The sequence below is a fragment of the Mycetomoellerius zeteki genome, unplaced genomic scaffold (assembly GCF_001594055.1).
Source record: "Mycetomoellerius zeteki isolate Tzet28-1 unplaced genomic scaffold, Tzet1.0 scaffold98, whole genome shotgun sequence".
Lineage (NCBI taxonomy): Eukaryota > Metazoa > Arthropoda > Insecta > Hymenoptera > Formicidae > Mycetomoellerius > Mycetomoellerius zeteki.
The window spans coordinates 1,388,581-1,411,856 of NW_017258021.1; the positions used below are offsets into that span (position 1 = coordinate 1,388,581).

At 34.9% G+C, this 23,276-nt stretch overlaps 1 protein-coding gene across 2 annotated transcripts in view; it reads right to left on the reverse strand.

Moving 5' to 3' along the window:
- The window catches only part of LOC108730929 (homeotic protein empty spiracles), a 50,857-nt gene extending 37,891 nt beyond the window's left edge, over window positions 1-12,966 (reverse strand). Inside the window, exons 1-4 of one of the 2 annotated variants that reach the window (XM_018460904.1) lie at window positions 12,875-12,966; window positions 12,511-12,789; window positions 10,819-11,856; window positions 2,167-2,315 (exon numbers count right to left, since the gene is read on the reverse strand). In XM_018460904.1, the coding sequence (XP_018316406.1) occupies window positions 2,167-2,315; window positions 10,819-11,856; window positions 12,511-12,789; window positions 12,875-12,966 (1,558 nt within the window). Of the gene's footprint in view, window positions 1-2,166; window positions 2,316-10,816; window positions 11,857-12,510; window positions 12,790-12,874 lie in introns of those variants that run through there. The other variant, XM_018460905.1, reaches the window with a different exon arrangement.
- Window positions 12,967-23,276: the final 10,310 nt, after the last annotated feature.

The following is a 23,276-nucleotide window of genomic DNA, read 5'->3' on the forward strand; positions in this document are numbered from 1 at the left end:
TACTGTTAAAGGCTTTCAAAGAGCGACTGACAAATTCATAACAGAAAGTGGAAAATGTAATCAAATATGTCGGTGCTAGATATGGCAAGAAATGTAAACATTTTTTTTCGATTTCTCTGAAACGGAGCAAAAACGAGCATATGTCTATAGGACTTTTTTTCTTAGTTTTTTACTCCTCTACACGCTCCCGAAGTTTTGCCATTTAATTTGGAAACACCCTGTATATACAACACACATGTTCGGTATAACTAACTAAATAACGCCGTTTAGAATACTCTCGTTCCAAACGACTAAAAATTGATTACAATAATATTGATCGACCAAGCGTTGCTCCGATTGATGAAATGATCGAACGAGACGTGTCCTTGCCAAAGGCAACGATTCGATACAGTTTCTCGACAATCGAATAATAGTATCCCTTTCTAAAAAGAAATTAAACCTTGACGAATTCCTCATACAAAGAGAAATGCGAAGGAAAAACATTTACGAAAAGGGAACAAAGGTATTCTATGATGTCCATTATAATCGATCAGAGACTTCCCGATCTACAAGGATAAATAGCGTTTCTAATATTGATTAAGTTGTTATTGCCTTGTCAATAGCTTTTCGACAATGAGGCGGATGTTTTGTATATTATGCGCTTGACGAATACAAAAAGTCATTTATATCGAAGTTTATCTATTTTTTTTTACGAGCAAAGAGCATTTTAGAACCAAACATCAATCAAGGTTAATAGATTCGAATGAACCCAGTCAATAAACTTAAAAAAATGCAATTTCAAAATTTTTTACAACGTAAAATTATCACACAATGTAAAAAAAATATTCATTATCAATTTCAGACATAATTATGCATAATGCTTTATAGACATGTTACTTATTATATGCAGAAAATAAATGTTATATAATTTTACGATATAAACATAATATACAGTGTTTTTCTGTATATTGAAAACGTGATAATCGATTCATTTCTCAAGATAATATCTAAATGTCATAATCTCCATTTATTTGCTTTCCAAGGTATAAAGAAAAAGATCATATCTATCAAAGTCGAGAACGGATCGCATTTTTGTCAAATGTCGAATACTTATGGGATACAGTAATATTTTCCGAAATATTTTATCCTTATATACACTTTATCCTTATTATCTTTTTACATCTTTTTCATTATAAAATATGAATCGTTAATTTCCATATTTACCATATTTACCAATGTTATGAGTGCAATGACGCCTTTTAGTATTTATAAAATATATTATTCGCGCGAATTGGATGAAACGTTCGCCTGAAATTTTCCATCATACTCACTCAATTACCGTTTCTCAGTGTATTAATGCCATATATATATCATTTCAATTATCCACATTTGCATGGGAGCTAAATTGCACAACACTGTTAGCCATAATGACAGATCCAGATACACACGCATCGATCCTTTCCGCGAACGTTTCTCCACCACAGAAGCAATTTTTTTCTCTTGTAGCATATTATAAGCATAACCACAGTCCCGTCTTTCGTGTCTCTCATAAAAAAAAAAACAAAAAAAAACGCAAGCTACTTAATAAGCCTCGGAGATCAATCTCGGGAATAGCTACATCGGGAATGGCTTCTCTCTCGCTAATATGAACTTTCTGCAAGCGTTATATCAACGTGAGTGTGGCAACCAGCGCGAGATGTTACACGCAAATACGTATGTATTCACAATCGCGTCTTTCCTGAGCCTGTGGATCTTCATTACAGGCAATTAGAGTCGCGCCGCGGTGGTCAGCCGCGTTTATTTAAGCGGGATAGTCATTAAGACGTCCCGCAAGTCGAATTTTCAAAAGCGAGCACGGAAAAACACGTCGAACATAATTTGCCGTCAGTGATGATTAGTACCGGCGAAAGGATGGAAATGCCATCAAAATAATGCGAAAAAGCAAACAGCCACACGAAGGAAAAAAATTGAAAGAGACTGGTAGACTTTTCTCGTACGAAGAACGAGGAATCGTTTCCTTCGACCGCCATTAGGATACAACATGCGCAATGCAAATCCCACTTGCAAAAGTTTTTCCTAACCAATGTTTAGCGCTAAGCACTATCAAGTGGGATTTGCAATCGCGTTGCCGACTCTAAACACGCCGTTAAACATAGCATTGTTTTCGCATCGCCGGCGATTAGATACCTCTCAAGGATGAGAGGCTGCCTGTTATCTGGAAAATCTCAGATGTAATTGCAACGGTAATACCTGTCGGCGTCAATAGCGGAATGTTCTCTACCGTATTTAGCGATTGATTGGGTAAACGGAGATTGAAAATGAACTGCGAATTAACGGAGATTGCATGTTACATCAGATAAAAAATTGTTACTCTTTGAGCGTTTATGAAAAACATTGTTTTTCTCGGTATAAAAGACTTCGATCATTCTATGAGTAGAGATTTAAAATAAAGCTGATTTAAAATTGTCAATTTATCACTGTTTCATTGTTATCGTGTCCGAATCACAACTTTATTCCTCAATGCAAAAAAGTCCAAACTTTTGCAATCGCTTATGATATAAATGCGGTAGATTATAAAACACATTCAACCGATCGATCACCAGAATGTGGCAATACTCAAATATCATATATCATATGCAACTAAGTTCGAATTTCACAAAGCACAAGAAAAAAATTTTGTTTTTTAAAAAACAAAATTTAAGAGTCTTTGTTGCTTATACAAAAATTTTTCTGTTTCTCAAACACTCATCTCAAATTACATTATACAGGATGCTTCAGAAATAGTTGACCAAACTTTAAGAGCGTATTCCACTCTATAGTTGCTTTCCATTTACACCGATTCTCAGATAATTCTTACTTGTGACTTCATAACTCAGTTGAATGCGCGTTCCTTTTGCATTCTGACAAATGAGATTTAATTGAGTTTCTGCTTACAATCTGCACAAGATCGAGACCGTGTGCTTTAGTGAGTCTCATAAACTCACTTTAAAAGTGAGATTATGAACAATATGAACCTGTGTTATCATGTGATAACTTTTTACCAAAATAAGCAAATAATGATGTCATTAATCTGAGTATGAAACACTCAGCTCACTTCAGGCTCAGTTTCACTTGTGTGCAAATGGAAAGCGACTATTGTAAGGATGAAAAAAAAGTCACATAAATATGGGTTCGGAACCCGCTTCCTTTCCAAGTTATAAACATTTTTTATTTACTTATATGTATATTTTCATTACAGAAATTATCGGAAATGATCGTCTTTAAGGAAAGATTTGTTGATAGAGACAATGAGCTTCTCTACAGTTTCCATTAGCTCGCCCATACATGTAGTGGATATCTGCCAATTCGATATTAGAATAAGCTGCCATGTTGATGAATACTATCTTCACTCTTAAATGCTTAAATAAAGATTCCAATTCCATACAGACCTATCTAATAACTTTTTGTTTATTTTAGAAGGTGAAAAGAAATACAATTCATTGAACGTCGAAGCGAGGTATATCGTCCGACGTAAATACGTACAACGTAAATAAGAAATGTTTATAACTAGGAAAGGAAGTGTTTCCAAACCTATATTTATATGACTTTTTTCATCCAATGAGTGGAATATGCTCTTAAAGTTTGGCTAACTATTTCTGAAGCACCCTGTATATGAACTATTCGATTCGACATCGGCACATTCCTTCACTATACTTTCTCATACCGTAACTCATGGCTCTCTTTTTCTAACAATGACTAATCCGATAGTTTTTACCTGCTCTTTTTGGCTGAACTTTTGCACCAGTTCATCCTTCTTCCTTTTCTTTCCTCCTGGGAGTGCAAAAATTCGGCCAGAAAAACAACTCTCTTTACAACTACTCCATTTTCGACTACACTTATGCCCGTATTCATAGTCGAGTCTTATATTTAAGGCTTCCTTAAATTTATCTTCAGATACTCTACGAATTATTTCATTGGCTACTGAGCATCTAAAGATAAATTTAAGGAATTCTTAAGTACAAGGTCTGACTATGAATACGGGCATTAAGCATGTGCTCCGAAATCATAACCTCGCATGTCATTACAAGGGTCTAGGATCCATACTATTGACTTGTCGTGAATTAATTCCTATGCTAATGTCTAAGTTACAATACTATAAATTCAACGTTATAAATTAAGTATTTTATTGTTCTTTTTAATATAAAATTATATTTATTCGGCGTGAACGGAAAATTAAACTAATAAATATATGTTTACGTTGGCGGATGAAAAATCTCTTAAGTACAATTCATGATTTTATTTCCATATCCAATGCGTAAAATAAGAATTACTTTCTAACAGCCAAGATTTTAATTCGCGATATCGGTTTTAAAAATCGGTGTAGAAACGAGCGATGAAAAAAAAACGCTAAGGGGCAATTAATCGTTGCGGTAATGTCCGTCAACGTAGAGTGGCTGGGCAGGAGATTCAGCAAGGAGGAAGTTCTCTTTGCACCATTAAAAGCCTTTAAAGATGTTGGCAGGCAGGGTTGAGGCGAAATAGGCTAGAGAAAATAATCAAAGACTCGCTTATACCGAGACGGTTGCGCGCTCGAGATCGAGCGTATATTCGTACATGAATCGAGCACCCGTGTATTCGGACGTACGAGTGTGCTATAAAATAGCGGGGAGAGGGAGGACCTCTTGCTCTTCTCAACGGTAATTACCGATACCGACTAATTGCTAGATAAGCGGCTGCCCCTTCTACGTGACTGGACCTCCGATCGGCTACATCGCGGTGCGTCCCGGTGTTTTTATTGCATCGAAACTCGATTGCCGCGCGAGACCTCGCGCAATTTCTAATATATAGAAGATATATTTATTACGGCAATATCGTACGTAATACTGCCTTGAGTACGCGTTATCGGGTCAACGCTTCAGCATAAATAATCGCTATAAACCAAAAAAGCCGATGAGGAAATATCTTAATTGATATCTGAAAGAACGTCGCTTAGAGTTTCCAAAAGCGTAGATTTTATATGGCAGAATTTCTCGATGAGAGCTTTGAAGAAAAAAGAAAAACCAATTTGCGTTGCGTTTATTCGATTAATTTAATTTAAAAATATTATATTGGTTATATTAAAACAAAATAGTAATTATAGTCATCATTATTCATAAAATGTGTAATATTATCTCTCTCTTTCTCTTTATTTATATATATTCAACTCCACATATAAACACACACACATCATATATTCTTAATTTTCAAAGAATTTGTACTTTCTAATTTTCATTATCCTGAATCTAAGTATCATTTATCTTATTATCAAAACATTTCAAAGAACTTGTTCTAGAGCGCTCAATAAATAATACATTCTCTCTCTCTCTCTCTCTCTCTTTTCTTCACGTTTTTAACTCTAATCTACGCTCTCCTGATAATTGACTCTTTATAATTGTTTAGTACTCAATTTTTTTAACTCATCCAGCGCTGATAAGTGAGAGTTACTTTTAGTAGAGTTACCATGTCCCGAATTATCTGATTCGGCTTTTACCATTTTACGTTTCTTTCTGCTGAATCATTCTCAACAAGTTCACAATTCTTTTGTTATCCTTTCTTCTTGTAATACTATCCCATCTGACAATCTAAGGATCAATTTCTTGTCACTACTTTCTAATTTTATTATACTGTTGCCATTTAACTGTCTGTTATTATGTGACAATAGAAATGGTTATTAAATAATTTTTTATTCCAAGTCCTTTACGATTTCTAATTCAAGCCTTTGTCATCATAATTTAACTGCAAGTTTTTAGATGCATCTTTGTATTCTTCTAAATTCTTCTCGCTATTATTTGACGATATTGATTTTTTTCCCTTTTCTTCAAAATATTTTTTTAAGTATCCGAATATAATTTGTAAATAATAAAAAAATTAATGGATTTGACTAGAACTAGAATAAATCAGGATCCTCTTTCATTCGTTCTATAGTATTCTTAGTACTTAGAATGCTTGCCCACGTTTGTCAAACACTCATAACATTCCGTTTCGCTTATATATTTTACAATACCATTGTATTTGGACATATGTATGAACAAAAGAAAAATCTATTGTTTCTATTTTTTGTTCAAAAAAATCTATTGTTCCTCTTTTTTGTTCAGTAAAAACGATGATTCTTTGTACGCACCATTTCTTATTATTACTTTCGAATCATACTTCGAATTTCACTTAAATCAGGTGAATGTTTATGTTTATGTACTAATTATCATTTTTCCAATTAATTTGCAAAGAGAACCCGAATCGAAATTTTACTTCTACTTTGAATCTTGTGGGTCAATTCTAAGGAGAATCGTAAGACTCATAACGTGTTCTCGTAAAACTTGTAAGAACTTATGACTAGTATTCTAATTTTATGCGTATGTATCGTAAGACGTACGATTATTCGTAAATATCTACAATTTCTTATAAATTTTATGGCTAGTAAGAAGCTGTCTGTAAAAATATCACATAAAGGGGTATAAGCACTTAAACATTCTTACAAGTCTTACAGGAAATATATTACGAGCCTTACGATTTTGCTTACAACTTAGACATTAGTTTTAGGACGTATGTAGTCTCTAAAGATTTATAATTAGGACATATGTAGACTCTAGAGATTTATAATAGGTTTTAATCTAATGAATTGAACTCCTACGTTGAGCCTGTAAATGGCAGTTATCGGAGAAAATTTCCTATTTTTTCAAAAGAAGGTTCAAAAGAAGTTTTCTAAATAGAAGCTGTAGATTAAGTAATATTAAAAGAGATCTTATTTGATTGTTTAAGTATCAAAACAGGTTTATGAGGTTTAATTGAGGTTAAAAGAAATTGAAAGTAGAATTAAAATTTCGACTCGGGAAATCTAAGATTATTTTTACCATTGCATTCTCACTTTTACACCTACTTCCTATTATCACTCAAGAAAAAGAGAAATTTGAAAAAGAAATGTGCGAAACGAGAGTTAATATGGCACTGATTGGGAGCTTTTCTTCGAAGAAACTAGTTTCCTTTCTGCGGATATATTTCTTAACCGACTGGCACGCCCCGTATACGTGCCGATTGCGGTAAATTTATGATAATCGTCTTCTCTATTTACCGGGAACACTCTGTCTTCTTTGAACTTGCCTGCCTCTTGTGGCGAACCACATAAGTAACACTAAACGAGGCCTGTGTTGTCTGATTGCCGACCGGTGTATCTTAAGTAATTTATAAGAAGTGCAAACAGACATTATTTCACTGTTTGAACTTCGAAAAAGATTCGACAAAAACTGCCTCGACGCAAATGGTATTGGTACTCCTTTTCAAAACAAGAATAAAATTAATCCATAATTTGCAAATGACATTGAAATAAATACTTCCTTTAAAATCCAGAACTAATAACTCATAATCAAAATTGATTGATAGAAAAAACGATTTTGTTGAAAAAACGATTTTGTTGAAAAAAAATTTTATAATTTAACTAAATATAATAATACTAAACACAATATATCTTTTTTGAGACCGTAAAAATGTGAATACACAAGAAATCGGAAAAAAAGTTCCTAAATGGTCAAGCTGGATTTTTAGTACTTAAATAATTCAGTGTGAATTTATATACTACATATCTAATCCAAAAATACAATAAATCTAAAAATAATTTTGTTACACAATCAAAATAATTATGTAGAAAACTCAAGTATGACGAGCAATGCTGCAAAAAAATTTCGATATTCTAATAACCAGCTTGAACGTTTTACAAATTTTTTTAATAGTTTAATAAAATTATTTTCAGATCTATAATTGCTAAATTTTTATACTTCAGTAAAACCGTTCTTATCATGTGCTTACTTTAAAATAAGAATCCATAATTGATTAATTTTTAAATATTTGTATCGAAAATAATTGACTAATTCATTATCTGCCGGCAATAGATGTCGTTTAATTAATAAATGAGATAATTGAATATTTATCAAATGGTCACGAAGAGATGACGTCGATTACTATCTATTATTGTCCTTCTAGCGAACCTTTATTGAGACTCAAATTGATATCCTGGTACTGCCGCTTTCTTTCGTGTCATAAACATTAAATATCTCTTCGTGGTACCTCAGATTGTTCAATAATACATATTAGACGACAGAAATCGTTATCTCGGTGTAACCGATAAGCGGCGTCATCTATCATAAAGTTGTGTATGCGTGCTTCAGCATCACGCGAACGAGACAGTCGAGCTGCGGGGAGCCGAACGGGAGAGAAAGAATTCTCGGATACGACGATATTTCTTCTATGTTTCCCATTAATAGTATGAACAGCGATAGGCACGTAATTGGATTGGTGCTTATATCAACTCGAGGAAATAAATTAATTAGGACGCAGGGAAAACTATGACACTTGTTTTGCCTGACGTGGCGTGGTGCGTGATAAGGAACGCCATACCGGGAACAACAACATTACAAAATCTTAATTACGAAATACTTGCGTAACGCAGCGATGCGCGAACGGTGTAATTAACTGTATTATATGTACAGGGATAATTATCAATATTGCAAATGAAATGCGCGACCGCAATCTCTCGATTACAATCTTTAAATTGAGTTTCACTTGGTTTTGTTAGTTGAACGGTGTATTTACATATCACTCATTTGCTACTATATAACAATGACATAACTAAAAAAATTGTCATTTTTTAGTTACTTGCAAAAAGAAACAAAAAAAAAGAATACACTTTTATTCCTCTGCAAACAGTTATTACACCAAAATTGCATTTCATAATCAAGATTACAAAATTTTAATGATTCAAAACATTGAAATTTATTTTCTGACAAACTTTATTTTCTGAGTTGTGCCGCTGTAGTAGCAAATAAGCAATATGAAAATATTGAACAGCCAACAATGCTAGAAAAATCACCTATCAAACAAAAGGATTCAATTCCCGAACTTACTACCTCACAGATAATTCTAATGGGTCTTCTATAATAAGCTGTTACCTAAGCTTAAATTAAGAGCCGTAAGAAATTGGCCAATCAGAATCGATTATTCTTCTCACATTCGATTGTGACTAGTCAATTTCTTACAACTTAACTGTAAGATTTAAAGCTTAAATAACGGCTTATTGTAGAATACGTATAAGAATGTTAAATATGGAACAGTACAAAACTATTCCACTGAGAAAAACAAAGTCTACAAAATACGAACTTAACCTTAAATTAATTAATTAGAAATACACAAATACTGTATTGTACTTTGCAATACAGAAACAACAGCGATAAATAATTTTAAAAACAAGCTTGTATTTCTAAAGTGGGAGAAAGGTTTACAATATTCCTTCAATAAAAATTATGATAAAACCAGTTTGAAAATTTCGATTTGTACCAAAGCATTGTTGATGATATAATTGTTGTTGATTGAAATTGATGAGTTTTCAAACATAATTATAGCGCATAATCAGACACGATCCGATAACATTCGAAAAAATATGTGTTTTAATGTTCTTTGACATTGTTGAATTGACATGAGGTCTGTTTTTTATTTCTGCTCTGAATGCACTAGAAATTCCTTTTCGCTTTCGCAAAAAATACCAAACATATATCTATTTCACTTTAAGTTCCAAAAGTATATACTAGTTCAACCATAGAAAAAACAAATCTAATACTAAACTTTCAGAATAGTCTCCGAGACAAATAACCTTTTCTTATAAATATTATTACATTTTCTATGTTTACGCGTCGATCTCGCATGATTTGTGATAAGAAATGTGAATGATAGTTTATCTATCTTGAATGGTTTTCACGTAGATAAATTACTACACTATAAACTTGATGTGAATATAATTATGTCCATAGAGACTCTCTCATTGCCGAAATCTTTGAACACAAATTTAAATTGCGTGTTTAACATGATAAAATATAATTGATAAACCAAGATCAAGTGAGTTTTCTAAATCATTTGGCTCTGAATGATCTTAGCTTCCAAATATAAACATTTATCGACAAACAGCATTCTTTTTCATATTAAACAAAATAAATATTTTCATTCGAATAACATTTGACCTTCGCTAACGTCAAGCATATAAATTCTAGTTACATGTGAATTTAATGCAGTAATAATAATAGCAATCATTCGTGGAATAAATTTAATTAAATGTTTCCTTATTTAAAACATGACACAACTCAAAAAATTAAATTTCTCAGAAAAAGGGAAAAATAATTTTTCAACTTTGGACAGAAAATTATCGGCGAATCATACAATATCGGTGAAAAGCACGTATTCTTAACACATCACTTTTGTCATTTTCGTTTCACATCTTAAAAAATCCATCCTTTTAAGTTGTGACAACTTTAACGATTTTTTATTAAGTTAAGTTAATTCACTTTTGATGAATATTTACATGACTCATTCATGTACAATTCAGGTATAATGTGAGTAATGTAATATAATTCGAAAATCACATTTTTTAAATTGTGTCACTGAAATAAATAGAATAAGTCACATCTTTCCGTAATATTTTTAGATTGCATAAATTTACCATATAATACCCGTTAAATCTCAAAACATTAAAGGATGTTAAAGGTTATTGTAGAAAAAAAACTTAAATTGCGCTGAATTATTTCCTAACTGCACATATACAGCCTTGGTCAAAAGTATTATATTAGGGGCACTTATATTTTTTGTTCACCTGGAATTTTTTTACCTACATTATTATCTACTGATCACCAGCATTATAAATAAGGATCCTTGAAACATAATTTACAGTCAATGTCGTAAATTAATTTTTGCCCTGAAACTTAAATGATTGATAAAGTGTCTAATATTTTTGGCCAAGGCTTTATAATAGCCAATTTTTGTATCGAAAAGAAAATATGAAGCATACCTCCAGGAAATCTGTGTGGAAAAATTCTACCATGCCTTGAGAGCAACCAAGGGTATAAGGGGTAGCTGTCTCTAGGCGGTTGATGGGGATGAGGAGGCGGATGTGGCCCGCCGGGGGTCCCACCGTGTGGATAAGGCCCATGTGGCGGTCCATGGGGTGTCGCACCGTGATGCGCCTGAAGCGCCACCGCGATATTCGCCGCCTGGAAGTGCTGGGCCGCAGCCAAATTGGCAGCTAAAGCCAATTGCTGTGTGTGGTATTCATTTTGGCCAGTCTGCGGTCCCGCGGGACTATGGCTGGCGGGTAGTCCATATAAAGACTTGAGCTGCTCCGCGGCCATGACCGCAGCCGTCGCGGCGCTAGGTGGTGGCGCGAGGTAGTTCGGGCTGGGCCTGACTACCCCTGGGGGCGGTTGAGGATGCGAGCCTACCGGTGAATCCCCGTGTGGTATCCTGTGCGGCGGACTAGGGCTGTTGTTGGGCGTGGAGCCGCCGCTGTGGCTGTGAACAGTTGTTCGACCAAAGTCTAGATGTGTCGCTGACAGATTGTGATGATGCGGAATACCGTGATGATTGGTACCATGAAGGTGATGATGACCTCCGCCGCCGCCGCTACCAACGGTGGCGTGCGACGGTGTCCGTCGTGAGTTCGGATATGATTCTACAGAGGAACTCCTAGAAACGGGTCGATCGGAGCCTTCGGAATGAGCACCGGGTGATCTCGTGGCGACCCGGCGCGATCGCGGCGAGGACGAGCCCTCGACTATCTCCATCGGACTGCCATCGATTTCGACTCGCTCCAGGCGATCCAGACGATCCGCCTCGCGGCCTCCTTGCCCGCCGCCGACGATCGAGTCGATGCTAAAGCCGATTTTCGGCTTAGATGGCACCGGGACGATTGGCGTCGGCGCGAGCGGCATCATCGTACGATTATCGTACGCTTCCCAGGTGGACAACCCACTTTGACAGAACCAACGAATCTGTGAACGCTGAATCGTTGGGATTAAGTTCGCCGCATCATCGCGGCCGCCTCCAAGCCGCCTTCCTCGAATCAATCGAATGATCTGCAATAACGAAGAAAACTTCTGGATTTTTTAGAAACACTGTTAAATTATCACTGGAACACTCCGATCCCCACCAGAAGATTCACTTCTTCAAAGTCTGTATCTCTTCACACAGTTCCCAAAATATTTTCGATTTCTCAATTGTTTCTTTCTTAGAATATTAATTGTTTTTTCTCAATCTGCAAATGATCATCAACGATGTCCGTTATTCCGTTAAATCTATACCAGTTGTCACTCGGCGACGGACAATTAAGTCCCGGCCTCTTGTTCACGCATCACTAACATACGACAGATACATACTCGTCGTCCCGCCGGTGTCGCCAAATCACCCACCAACGTAACTCAACTGACGTAATCCCGTCGTAATCACGAACGTCGTCGCACTGGCTGGAGTCTCACGGCACTCACTCGTACGTCACGTTCGACACTCTCCATCGACCTGCTCGCGACACGGACTGGATTCTCGACGAGAAACGGGACGAGGAAGGACGTCTTGAGTACAACGTCAAAAGCGGGCACACGTCGCGCTGCGTCCTGTGAAATTCAGCTCTCGGTTACGAGAGCTAACACCGAGCGCCAGCTCTGACGGATGTTCCTGGCACGAGCGCTTGCTAGTGTTTGAGCAAATTACAGGCTAAACGAGGCGCTTGCCCCACCGTAGTGGGGGACCACGGTCCGGTAGAGCAACCCAACCAGTCGACACCCCACTAGGACTTCCACCGCCAGAGCGACTCCGCCGTCGACGGTACTAACATCAAGTGGAGCCCCAAGTGGGGATTCGAAAAGGGCGTTGCTCGATATTACGAAGGCGTACACTCGCGTCCGATTGGCGAATTTGCCACGACACGGAAAGCAGAGTTGGATGTGAACACGACCGTGGCTACCAGAGTTCCAGCAAGGTACGTAGAAGCTGCAGTGGGGCGACGCATTAGTCCGCGATGGGCGTTAAACCAACGTTTTTGTCGTGCGATGAAAATGAGTCGTTTAATTAATACGTCTGGCTCTCGCTCTCGCTTCCACCCACGTTTCCCCGTTTCTCTCCTACCGCCCCCGTCCCGCCCCCTTCCCCATTCTCCATCTCGTCCATTCCGCCCCGCAGGAGAAACGAGGAGAGGAACTGTTCGTTCGTTTGTGGATTGTACGGCTTCGCTTACTTCTTCGGCTTTCCTCTCTAGTCTATACTGGAGAGCAATAAAATCCCGCCGGAGACACGGGATTCGAATAAAAAGGTGTGAAAAGGTCAAAACAGTTCGTAACGATGCTCAGAAAATCACGTTGAAACAGAGTATCTTTTTCTTTGTATAATTACCGTCTTTATATTCTTTGTACAATGCAGTCTTTTCAATGAAAGATATTTTATGTGAAAATGTACAAGTAAAGATTTAAAAGAGAAATAATTTTGTACTGTTATAATGCAGCCATCATAATAATTATACTGTATACGAAGTGATCTTAAACGAAAACTAATGGGAAGATAGAACATTCGATTGCAAATTTAGTGATGGATTCTAATATTATGGCAGATTATACTTGGACATTTCTATTCGTAGGACAAGTGAAGATGAGTTTAACTATAAAACTATGATTTTCTCTTTTCGTTGTCGACACGAAAGGACTGTAGAAAAAGAATCGATAATAAAAGATATAAATGAATGAAGATGAAAAAATACCAGAAAAAGATAAATGTCCGTATTAACACTTCATTTTTATCAATAAATGCACTCATTTAACGACAACAATTTAATTTACATTACACATGCTATAAAATCTCAGAAATAAATGTGCACATTTATCATTGAAGGTGAGATGTAAATATACCAAAAACTGAGTATTTAACATAAGCCTTAGCTTAAATATTTATACATAAAGTATTCGTACTTTCTGCATATTTTCCACCACGATTAAAAAGCGGAAGAAAATGAGCACGTTTTAAAGCAATGAAAAAATCTGAATAATCCTAAAGGACATTAAGAAAACGAAAAAATAATAAACGAAAAAAAGGAAAATCAGCTTAAAATCACATAGGAGACATGTTTTTCTCTAGAATTCTAAATCAATTTTAACATTTGTCATTCAATTATTCAGTTTTTTTTATTGCTTTAAAACTAATTACTGATTGATTATTTTATACAGTAATACCTTATACCTAACATATACATCTACCTAACATATAAATATACCTAACATATATATCTTTTAAGTCTTTTAAAACATTTCAATACAATGCCAGACGCTAGTTATTCATGGCGCTACTAAATTTTCACGCTTTATCAAGAGAGTTCTTAAAACATTCGAAGACTATAGAGACGTCCTTTTTAAAACTTTCGAAGGTCTGTGCTAAATGTAGAGACCTCGACGGAGAAATTTATGAAAGTTGTCATTTTAATTTAGAAATATAATAAATATATATAATTATATAAGAAATATTATATCCTGCCGTCCATACATCCTTCTTTCTTTTGTAAAATTATTATTTAGTAGTGCTGGAATTTACTTGCACATTTCAGCCGATTTGCAGCTTGATTCCTACCTTTTCATTAACTCGCGCGGATTGGTGAAGTAAGAGGCAGGAACCAAGCTGAAAATCGGCCGAAATATGCAAGTAAAGCCCAGCACTGATTTAGTATAACAAAAATAATAACAATAATGAAAAAATAAAAAAAATAATTAAAAGAATAATATATGTATTATATATTATTTTAAATAACTTACATTCTTTTATGATCATTTCAATGCGTGCTTAGACAATTCTTCAACCACACGAGAAATTCAAACAAATTAGTCGATATATATATATATATATATATAATTTTTTATTTATATCTTTGACTCAATCTCTTTAATAAAATCATAATGTATAAGCTTATCTATTTATAATTTTGAATCCTTGAATATCAATTTTATACCAATACTTTTCACTTCATACTTTTCATACTGCATAGTACTCACTGCGTGAGTACTACTGTGGTACTAGAGACCCAGTGTAGTGGTACTGCGTAGGATCGTAGACGCCATTTTATTCAAAACCGAAGATTGTCCAGACTCTCCTTTAGAGTCTCTATTAAATGGAACATTAAACACCTTTTTTAAAAGAGAATCAGTGGACGAGTTCAAGTCGACAAAGCTATTAACATGATTGGTTGAATCCACAGGTAAGAACCAATCATATTCATTGATCACGCAAACATGGTCTAGTTGCTTAGTCGGCTTAAACTCGCCCAATAGTTTCAGTGCTACATTTATATAATTGATGAAATCATCAGCAAATATTTATTGTTTTTCAGTAACAAGAGGTTATGATGTTTATAGATTGAATATGCAGTAAATCATAATCTCTATAAAAGTGAATCAGTGTATTATTATTGAATAACAGTAAATATTCGCTGATAAAATCACATCAGTTATAAGTGTAGCGCTGAAGTCAGTAATAATAAAAATACACTGATTTACTTTTAGAGAGTCGGTTACGAATGACTATTATGTCAACAGATTAATGCGTACTTATTGAATTAGAGAAATCTTTATTTGTGAAGTTTAAATTTAAGTCTATCAATTTCTGCATACATAAACTGTTCTCTAAAATCAATCGGAAAAAATTAATAATCGTTCATGAAACGCAACACAAATTAAATGTAAACGAAAAATTAATCGCACTATTAAAAGTGGAACACATGCAAATTCGCGCGTTTCAAAAACCTTTCGAATCTCGATATTACTCATCGACTAGCTTTTCTATGCGATATTGCGATTACGGGAAGTCTAACAGTAATATCCGACATATAATTTGATCGACGTTAATTGCACAATTAAGACGTCAGCCGACGGCGCGAAATGACACTCCTGTCAGGATGTTGAAAGCGCTCGTGATCGCGGAGCCGTGAAAATCTACTGTCAACCGAGCGAATATTTCATAATTGACGTTCATCTTCGGGCGACGTTTACAATCATCGGTTGTAATCAAGCCACGTTGATCTCAAAACCGCATTGAAAATTAGAACGAATGACGACACGCTCGTTACAATTACATTGTATTCATATATAGGATATACTATTCTACAATACGGCGATTTCCTTTTATCATATAAATGTTTAATGAATCACATTTATGTAATTATATATCATGCTAAATGCGTTTGATAAGCTGTAAGATACCAGTTTTATTTTTTATTTAAATATTTGTAAGGTCTTCAAGCTTCACTAAATCTTCTCCAGAAAGAAATTTAAATTCGAAATTTAAGAGAGTATCTATTAAATCGACAAGAATAGCAAGAATACATTTTATAATTAGTTTATTTTAAACGTAACGATTTGCTAGAGCTAGAGATGTAGCCGTAAAACATTCGATATTGTTATTAAATTATGTGTATGGCATAGTATGTGCAAATTGCGTTTGCTGGCGAATTGATATCGACTCGATATGTTATAAAAAGAAATATTCCCGTCACATGACGAGGGAGCGAGCCTATCAGCGACGATAAATTCTGTGCTAAATCGTTACGTCTAATCAGAGTTAGAACGAATCAATCGACGTATCAAAGGACGACGGATCGGAGACGCTAGGTAAACGTCATATCGCGTGAGATTGGAGGCACTCAATCACGGGACCCTCATCTCGCCAGGAATAATCGATTAACTTTTAATGTTACATATGTTCGGATGATATCGAGCGGCATTTACAGCACGTAGAAATGTAAGCGTTTCGAGATTGACGATTTGCATCATTATACTTTCAATCAATATTAATTTCAATCGATCAATATTAGTTTAGTGGCGTATTGTTGTGTGCCTTAAGAGAAATGACATTCGTGTTAGTGTCTATTCATAATGCCACTTGAGAGAGAGAGAGAGAGAGAGAGAGCGAGAGAGAGAGAGAGAGAACAAATTCTTTATTAATTATTTTTACTAATAATTTATTAATTCATACTTAATCAATTAATTTCTTATAACAATCAATCTTCTAACAATCAACCAATTTTGAACTGATTTAAATCTGTAAAAATCATCTCTTTCATTCGGCTAGAATTTCAAGCCACAATTACTACAGAAAAGTACAATGGGTTTAAATATCGACTCTCACGAAGAATACGTTACGATCGTAATTCAAGTCTAGAGGGGAAGACACTCCTAATAAATATCCTGTCCATTATACAACGCGAACCACCGTCAGAATCGCTTCAATTAGAGGAGGCTGCGCATTGAATCGACTATCCGAAATTGCATCCAAAACCTTAAAAAAATCCTCGTATTTTTTTCTGTTTCCCCTCTCCTTCTGCTAGTTCACCGTATACAGCAACCAGCCCCCATGGCGGAGCCGATGAGGCTCGATTTCTCACCCTACCGAGGACGGCGCGTGTGGCCACGACAGTGGCAGCAGCACGTGTGTAGGTGCCTCGACACGTGAAACAGAAGTGGGGATATTCAACATGGCGACTGTGCACACATCGTGAACAACGGTGCACCAATGCGCGAGCAGCGAGCACGCCCGTTTCAACGACTTGTCGCTTTCTTATTTCTTCTCGAGCCCCCTCGACTTTATCTTCTCTTTCTTCTTCTTCTTCTTCCTTCTTTACCTTCTTCTTTTAGCCGTTCTCCTCATCATCCTCTCTCCGATCACGAGATTTTCTCGCCTCTTCTGATAACTTCTTTATATCAGAAATAAAGCTATTCGTATCTCTCAAAGAATATATCAAATTACTGATAATAGAATTTTAGCGAACAAATTACAAGGAAAAAAAGAAATATTTTTAGAAAGATTATAAAATTGTACGATTAAATTCGCATAACAAACTTTTGTGCTATTGTTATGTTCAATAAAATAATTCAAGCAAATATGCTCAGTAATTTATTAGAATATTAATATATTCAAATCTATAATTAAATCGACATTTTTTTCTTGTTATACATGCACAGTGAAGCTATATTTCTCACTGGAGCACGTTTATTAGAATTACCTTATTATCAATTTCCTAATAATATAGCACAATATCAAGAGTGCGATTATTGACAACCCATTGTCATGTTGTATAATATCTCAATACATTTCCTCCCTATTCGCAATAATCAAAAATGTCAGAATAGGGAAACTTTGGACCTGTGCACGATTGAACTAGCAGTTCATTGTATTTTCTTACAACCCTTGCTTGCAAACCCTCCCTTGTAAACAGAACTGTGACACGTGTAAGTCATTTTATCTCTTTCAACAGATCAATAAGATTCTATAAAACATTTTTATAAAACTGTATCAGTTTTTTAAGTAACTTTCGGTTGAATTTAGTTTTCTTTCTTTTGGCACGAAGAACCGTTGAGAATATCCGCTTACAAGTGTAAAAAAACATGATTGTATTTAAAAAAAAAAAGCTAATTTCTAGGACTGTATGAAAAAAATCGCGAAAGCTGCGCGGCAAATCCGTTGACATTTTCCGTTAACTAGTAAGAATCGTTAGACCACCATTGTCGCGGTGAAAAGGCAAAAGAGTGTGATCTAGAAAAAAAGAGAAAAAGTAACGGCTACTATACAATTGCCGATTGTCGGCATTGTGTATGCCATTGTTTGATAGCCCCAGAGCAACAATAGATTTCCTTTGTCCGCTCGTTTCCTATCCTATCCGAAGTATTTCACGATCGATTGAAATTGACCCCTTTATTGGCGCCATGTTTTCTCGCGTCGCAAACATATGGAGAAATTTGATTTTTCGCGTCCGTTAAACAGAACAGACGTGCGAAATGCGTCAAAATTCTGATACTGTGCGAGAAAGCGAGAAATTTCAGATTACATGTTCAAGGAATACGCGTTACGTGAGAGTGAAGAGTGTAACGATATTTGTCAATAGCTACAATCGTTACTAAAGCAGATACAAACAGAAGTGATAAATAAGTCTTACAAGAAGGCACATAGAAATGTCTCCCTCCGAGCGTTTAATGTTTCTTTATGAGCTTTTAATATATCGATGTCTAAACAAGAATAATATACGTATTCTTTCTTTTGTACATGTTTATACGTACTTTTAGAAGGTGAAACATCTCTTTGACAAAAATCAGTTTTTTTTTAAGTGAATAGCATCAAAATTTTTAGAAATAAAAAAATCTAATAAAAGTTAAAATCTTTCAAGAGCACTTTATAATAATGATAACATTTTTTATTTTTTATAAAAAAATGTTTCTAATTATTCCAAAAATTCACACAAAAATATTATAAGTATATCAAGATCCATCTTGACAAAATTTGGCCCTTTTCATCCATTTGTATATATTTTATTTAAAAAAATTTTTTTAATAAAAAATTTTTATTTAGTTTTTTTTATAATTTAGAGGATGAAACACTTCTTTGGTAAAAATCGATTTGTTTCTTTCGAAGTGAATGTCGTTGAAAGAAATTAACCGATTTTTGTCAAAGAAGTATTTCACCCTCTAAAAGTTCGTATGAGCATGTATAAAAAATCCTTTATTTTAATCTAGACATAAACATATACAAAATCGAAAAGAATCATTTCTGTGTGTTTTCTTGTTAGATAAAAGTCATAAGATGTAAAATGACGAGCTTCTGAAAATTCAAATAACCGTAAATTAAAATCATTAAAGATATGGAATGGAACTTTTCTCACTTTCTTCAAGCTCGTAAATATTGCGATTCGACGCCTTATCACGATTGTCGACAATTAAATGTAAATCTTCTAGAAACCTGGGCTTAGGAATCGTTCATGATAAAGTCTTGTTTCGCGTAGGGAACATTAATTTCCCAGACTTCCCTCGGCTTCTACGTGCGTGTTCCTTCTGTTACGCGAAAGAATTGAATGTAATCGAGCATATAAAAGGGGAGCGGGACTGATCCAGCCGCATGATTGACCGAAGGCTCATGTACGCGAAAGGCACAATAATGGCGCGGGACGAATGAAGCCTGTCTCTTTCTCTCTCGCTTCTTCTCGACATGCTTAAAGATTGCATTACAGGCAAAATGGCGTGCTTAATCAGGCCATTTATTCGTCGAGCAACGGCCGATACAGCCGTGAAAAGCGAGGGAGCTTTTGTGAATCTCGAAACGTCTACCGGGCTCCCCATCGTCTCAGCCCGGACCCGCGTATTTTACATATGTACTGTATACACTACATTGTATATCGCGCACGTCCAATGCAATTATAATAAGCTTGTAATGTTGATATAATGAAACGTCACGAACGGTTGACTCGCTCCAAAGAAACCTTAAGCATTGATCTCGCTTTTCTCTTGAGATGTGAGAAAGACGAGTGAGTTTGAATGCAAACACAAAATCCTCAGTATTCTTTAAGCTTACGTTTTATTTTGGATTACAACTCACGCTTTCAATATCGCGTTCGGAGAAAATGCACGAGTCTCATTAATTAAACATTATTTAAATAAAGTGCACTAAGAAAAAATTTATGAAATTTAATACATTTTTTTCAATAGTACTAACTTATATATATATATATATATAAAACACTTATTTATAGTAAATAATTATTTATTCAAAAATGATAGTTATAAATCAAATTAATGATTCTTGTACTAAATAAATAAATATATGTTTACAGTTAGTAAATATCCAGCTAGTACTATTCAAACAAATATTCATTAAAATTTAATACATTTTTTAGTATATACGTTATAATTTATAAATTTAATTGTATAATTTATATATTACGTAATATATATCTCAACTAGAAAGATTTCAAGGATTTCAAGGATAATAACCTCAAAATAGCTGTAATCAGCTCTAATATTGATAAAAAATGTAAGGTTGACCTCAGAACACTTCTCTTTTACATTTGCCGTAAGGTATAGAAAACTAGACTTCGATTTAGCTTGACTGCTGTCACCATGCCGCGGGATGTTAAAAATAGCGCTTTGCCCTTTCCGCGAACCTGAAGGGGCGCTCAGATAACGAACGGTGTTTTTGCAAGAAGTCACGACCCCTGCGCGGATTTACTCAAGACCAGCGGATATCGGACGATCCAGCTAACGCATGGCTATACAATACTTTCGTCCCGGGGGATAAAAGCTGTACCCGGGGTACCGAGGTTACGCTGACATTCAATTACCGTCCACTTATATAGGCAAGGCTCCGCTATACGTGCATCCACTTGATCTGCCCACTTTCAGGCTAATCGCCCTTAATAAGAAATCTCGGACGCGCGGCACTGAAGGGGTTTTCTACCCGAAGGTATAACGCGCGCGATCGGTACTTTTCGAGATCCACTCTCGTTGTCCTTTATGATCGTAGCACGACAGGTCGAACGCAATCGGCTATTTCTCAAACTAGTCTTGATCGCCAGCTTCTTCCTTACAATTTCAAGACGTACCGAAATTACTTTAATCCATACTGGAATTAATTTGAAGATAAATCGACGAAAATAAACATTTTTAGATAAATAAACATAAAAAGATGATATAAAAAGTAATTTATATATAAATCTATTTTTGCCAGTAAAAATCTTACGATTCTCTCGATATTTTGTCAATTTACAATTTAATATTTTTTCACATCGTTGTGTACGTGAGTTTCTTATAAATAAAGATGTTTCATAATGTCGGCAAAAAGTTATTTCATAGGAGAAGAATACTTTCATATCCCATAAAGAAACATTTGATTTAAATGAAGACGTCGAGATCGAATTAACAGAATCAATGTTATCGTATGAAGAATTCAAAGTGACAGCAGTGAATACGCTATATCGAGGCAAATGCACAGAGGAAATTTCAACTGAGAACCACTGACGATTCGCGGTCCCCCGTATCTTAAATAACCGGCCGGCACCTATGATTTTCTTGGAACGACCGACGGCTCGATTAAATTGATTCGCAAGCTCGTACGAGGGGAAAGACAGGCATGAAATGAGGCTGCGCATCGTTTTGCCTCGGTAAGTAAATAAGTTTAAGTGACCGCGCGACAAACTCTCTTCGCGAGAGATCCACTAAACTGCGCAACATGGGCGCAATTATTGACAGGATGAACGGCGATAGGCGCCGTGCGAGAACTGTATTTTATTGTGAGAAAGCATCTCTCTCAGCGAGAACTACAGGTGGTTCATGAAAGAAAAAGACGAATTAAGATTCCGATCGTTTATGGTGAAATGCAATTTTACAGCGATCTGCAAGAAGCTACCGGGAGGCCGCATTATGAGACATTATGATAATCAGTCATTTTGCGTTTACGACACATTATACATGACCTAAAAAATATATGTACAGTAAATGCAAAAAGTATTCGTACAGAGAAAATATTTTTTTAAATATCTTTATTTTTAAAAAGTAAATATTATTCAGCGAGAAATAAGTCATCGAATTGATATCAAATCGATATAGATACGATGATTTCGACACCAATTTGATGTCGATTCGACGTTTAATTGACGATTATTTCTTGTTGAGTAATTAACAATTTATTCATAAAGAATAAAATAGACTGTATGTTTCTTAAAATTATATATACCAAAAAGATGTGTATTAATTATAGAAAATATATCATCTAAAAAATAAGCGAAAATTAAAAATTGTATATTGTTTGGATGCTCAAAAAGTATTCGTACAATGGAGAAATTTAGCTTTTAAAGTCAGGAATATATGCGAAGCTCGTTTGTTTATATTAGATAGAATATATTCATTGTATAAAATTGCTAATTAATGTTTATTTCCTACAAATAAGACTTTTTTTATAACGAATTTCCTTGTACGAATACTTTTTGCTCTCACTGTATATATATATTTTTTTTTCATTATAAAAATATATAAATGTATGCGCGTGTTTGTAATGTATGCGCGCCTAAAGCCCGAGACATAATTGAAAACCATATATAAGCAACAGTAACAGAGAATAACAGATTTCAATATCAGAAACCGTGTATTCTGAAACATTGTATAAAATAATAAGTGCATTATGGCGATCTGAATGCATAATTACAGATTGTCACACTATAGCTGTTAATGAACAGTTAAATCTTTCTGGACTTTTAAACTTGAGATATATTTTGAAAAGAACAGATAATAGAAACAGAGAATTTCATTAGCTGATCCAAAAAGTCAAGAGGGGTCATTGACTCGCTGTAAGCGAGTCAATTTTTGTTTAGGTCAAATATGGAAGAATAGAAAATTATTATTATATTGAAAAAATATTATTTATGTATAATTCATAAAATGTTTTATTTAAAATTATATTAACGGAAAAGAAGAATAATATAATAGAAAATTTATGTTTTTTTTATATCTAGAAGTTTCTTAAATTAAAAAATATTTTTGTAGTATCAAATTTGTAACTAATTGTAAGAAATATTAAAATGCATTTCAGATATATTAAAAATATATAGTATAACATTTTGCTATAAATATTTTTAAAAAAGGAAACTTCGAGGGAGGAGCGTAATCCGCCAGTACAGAAAATTTTCAATC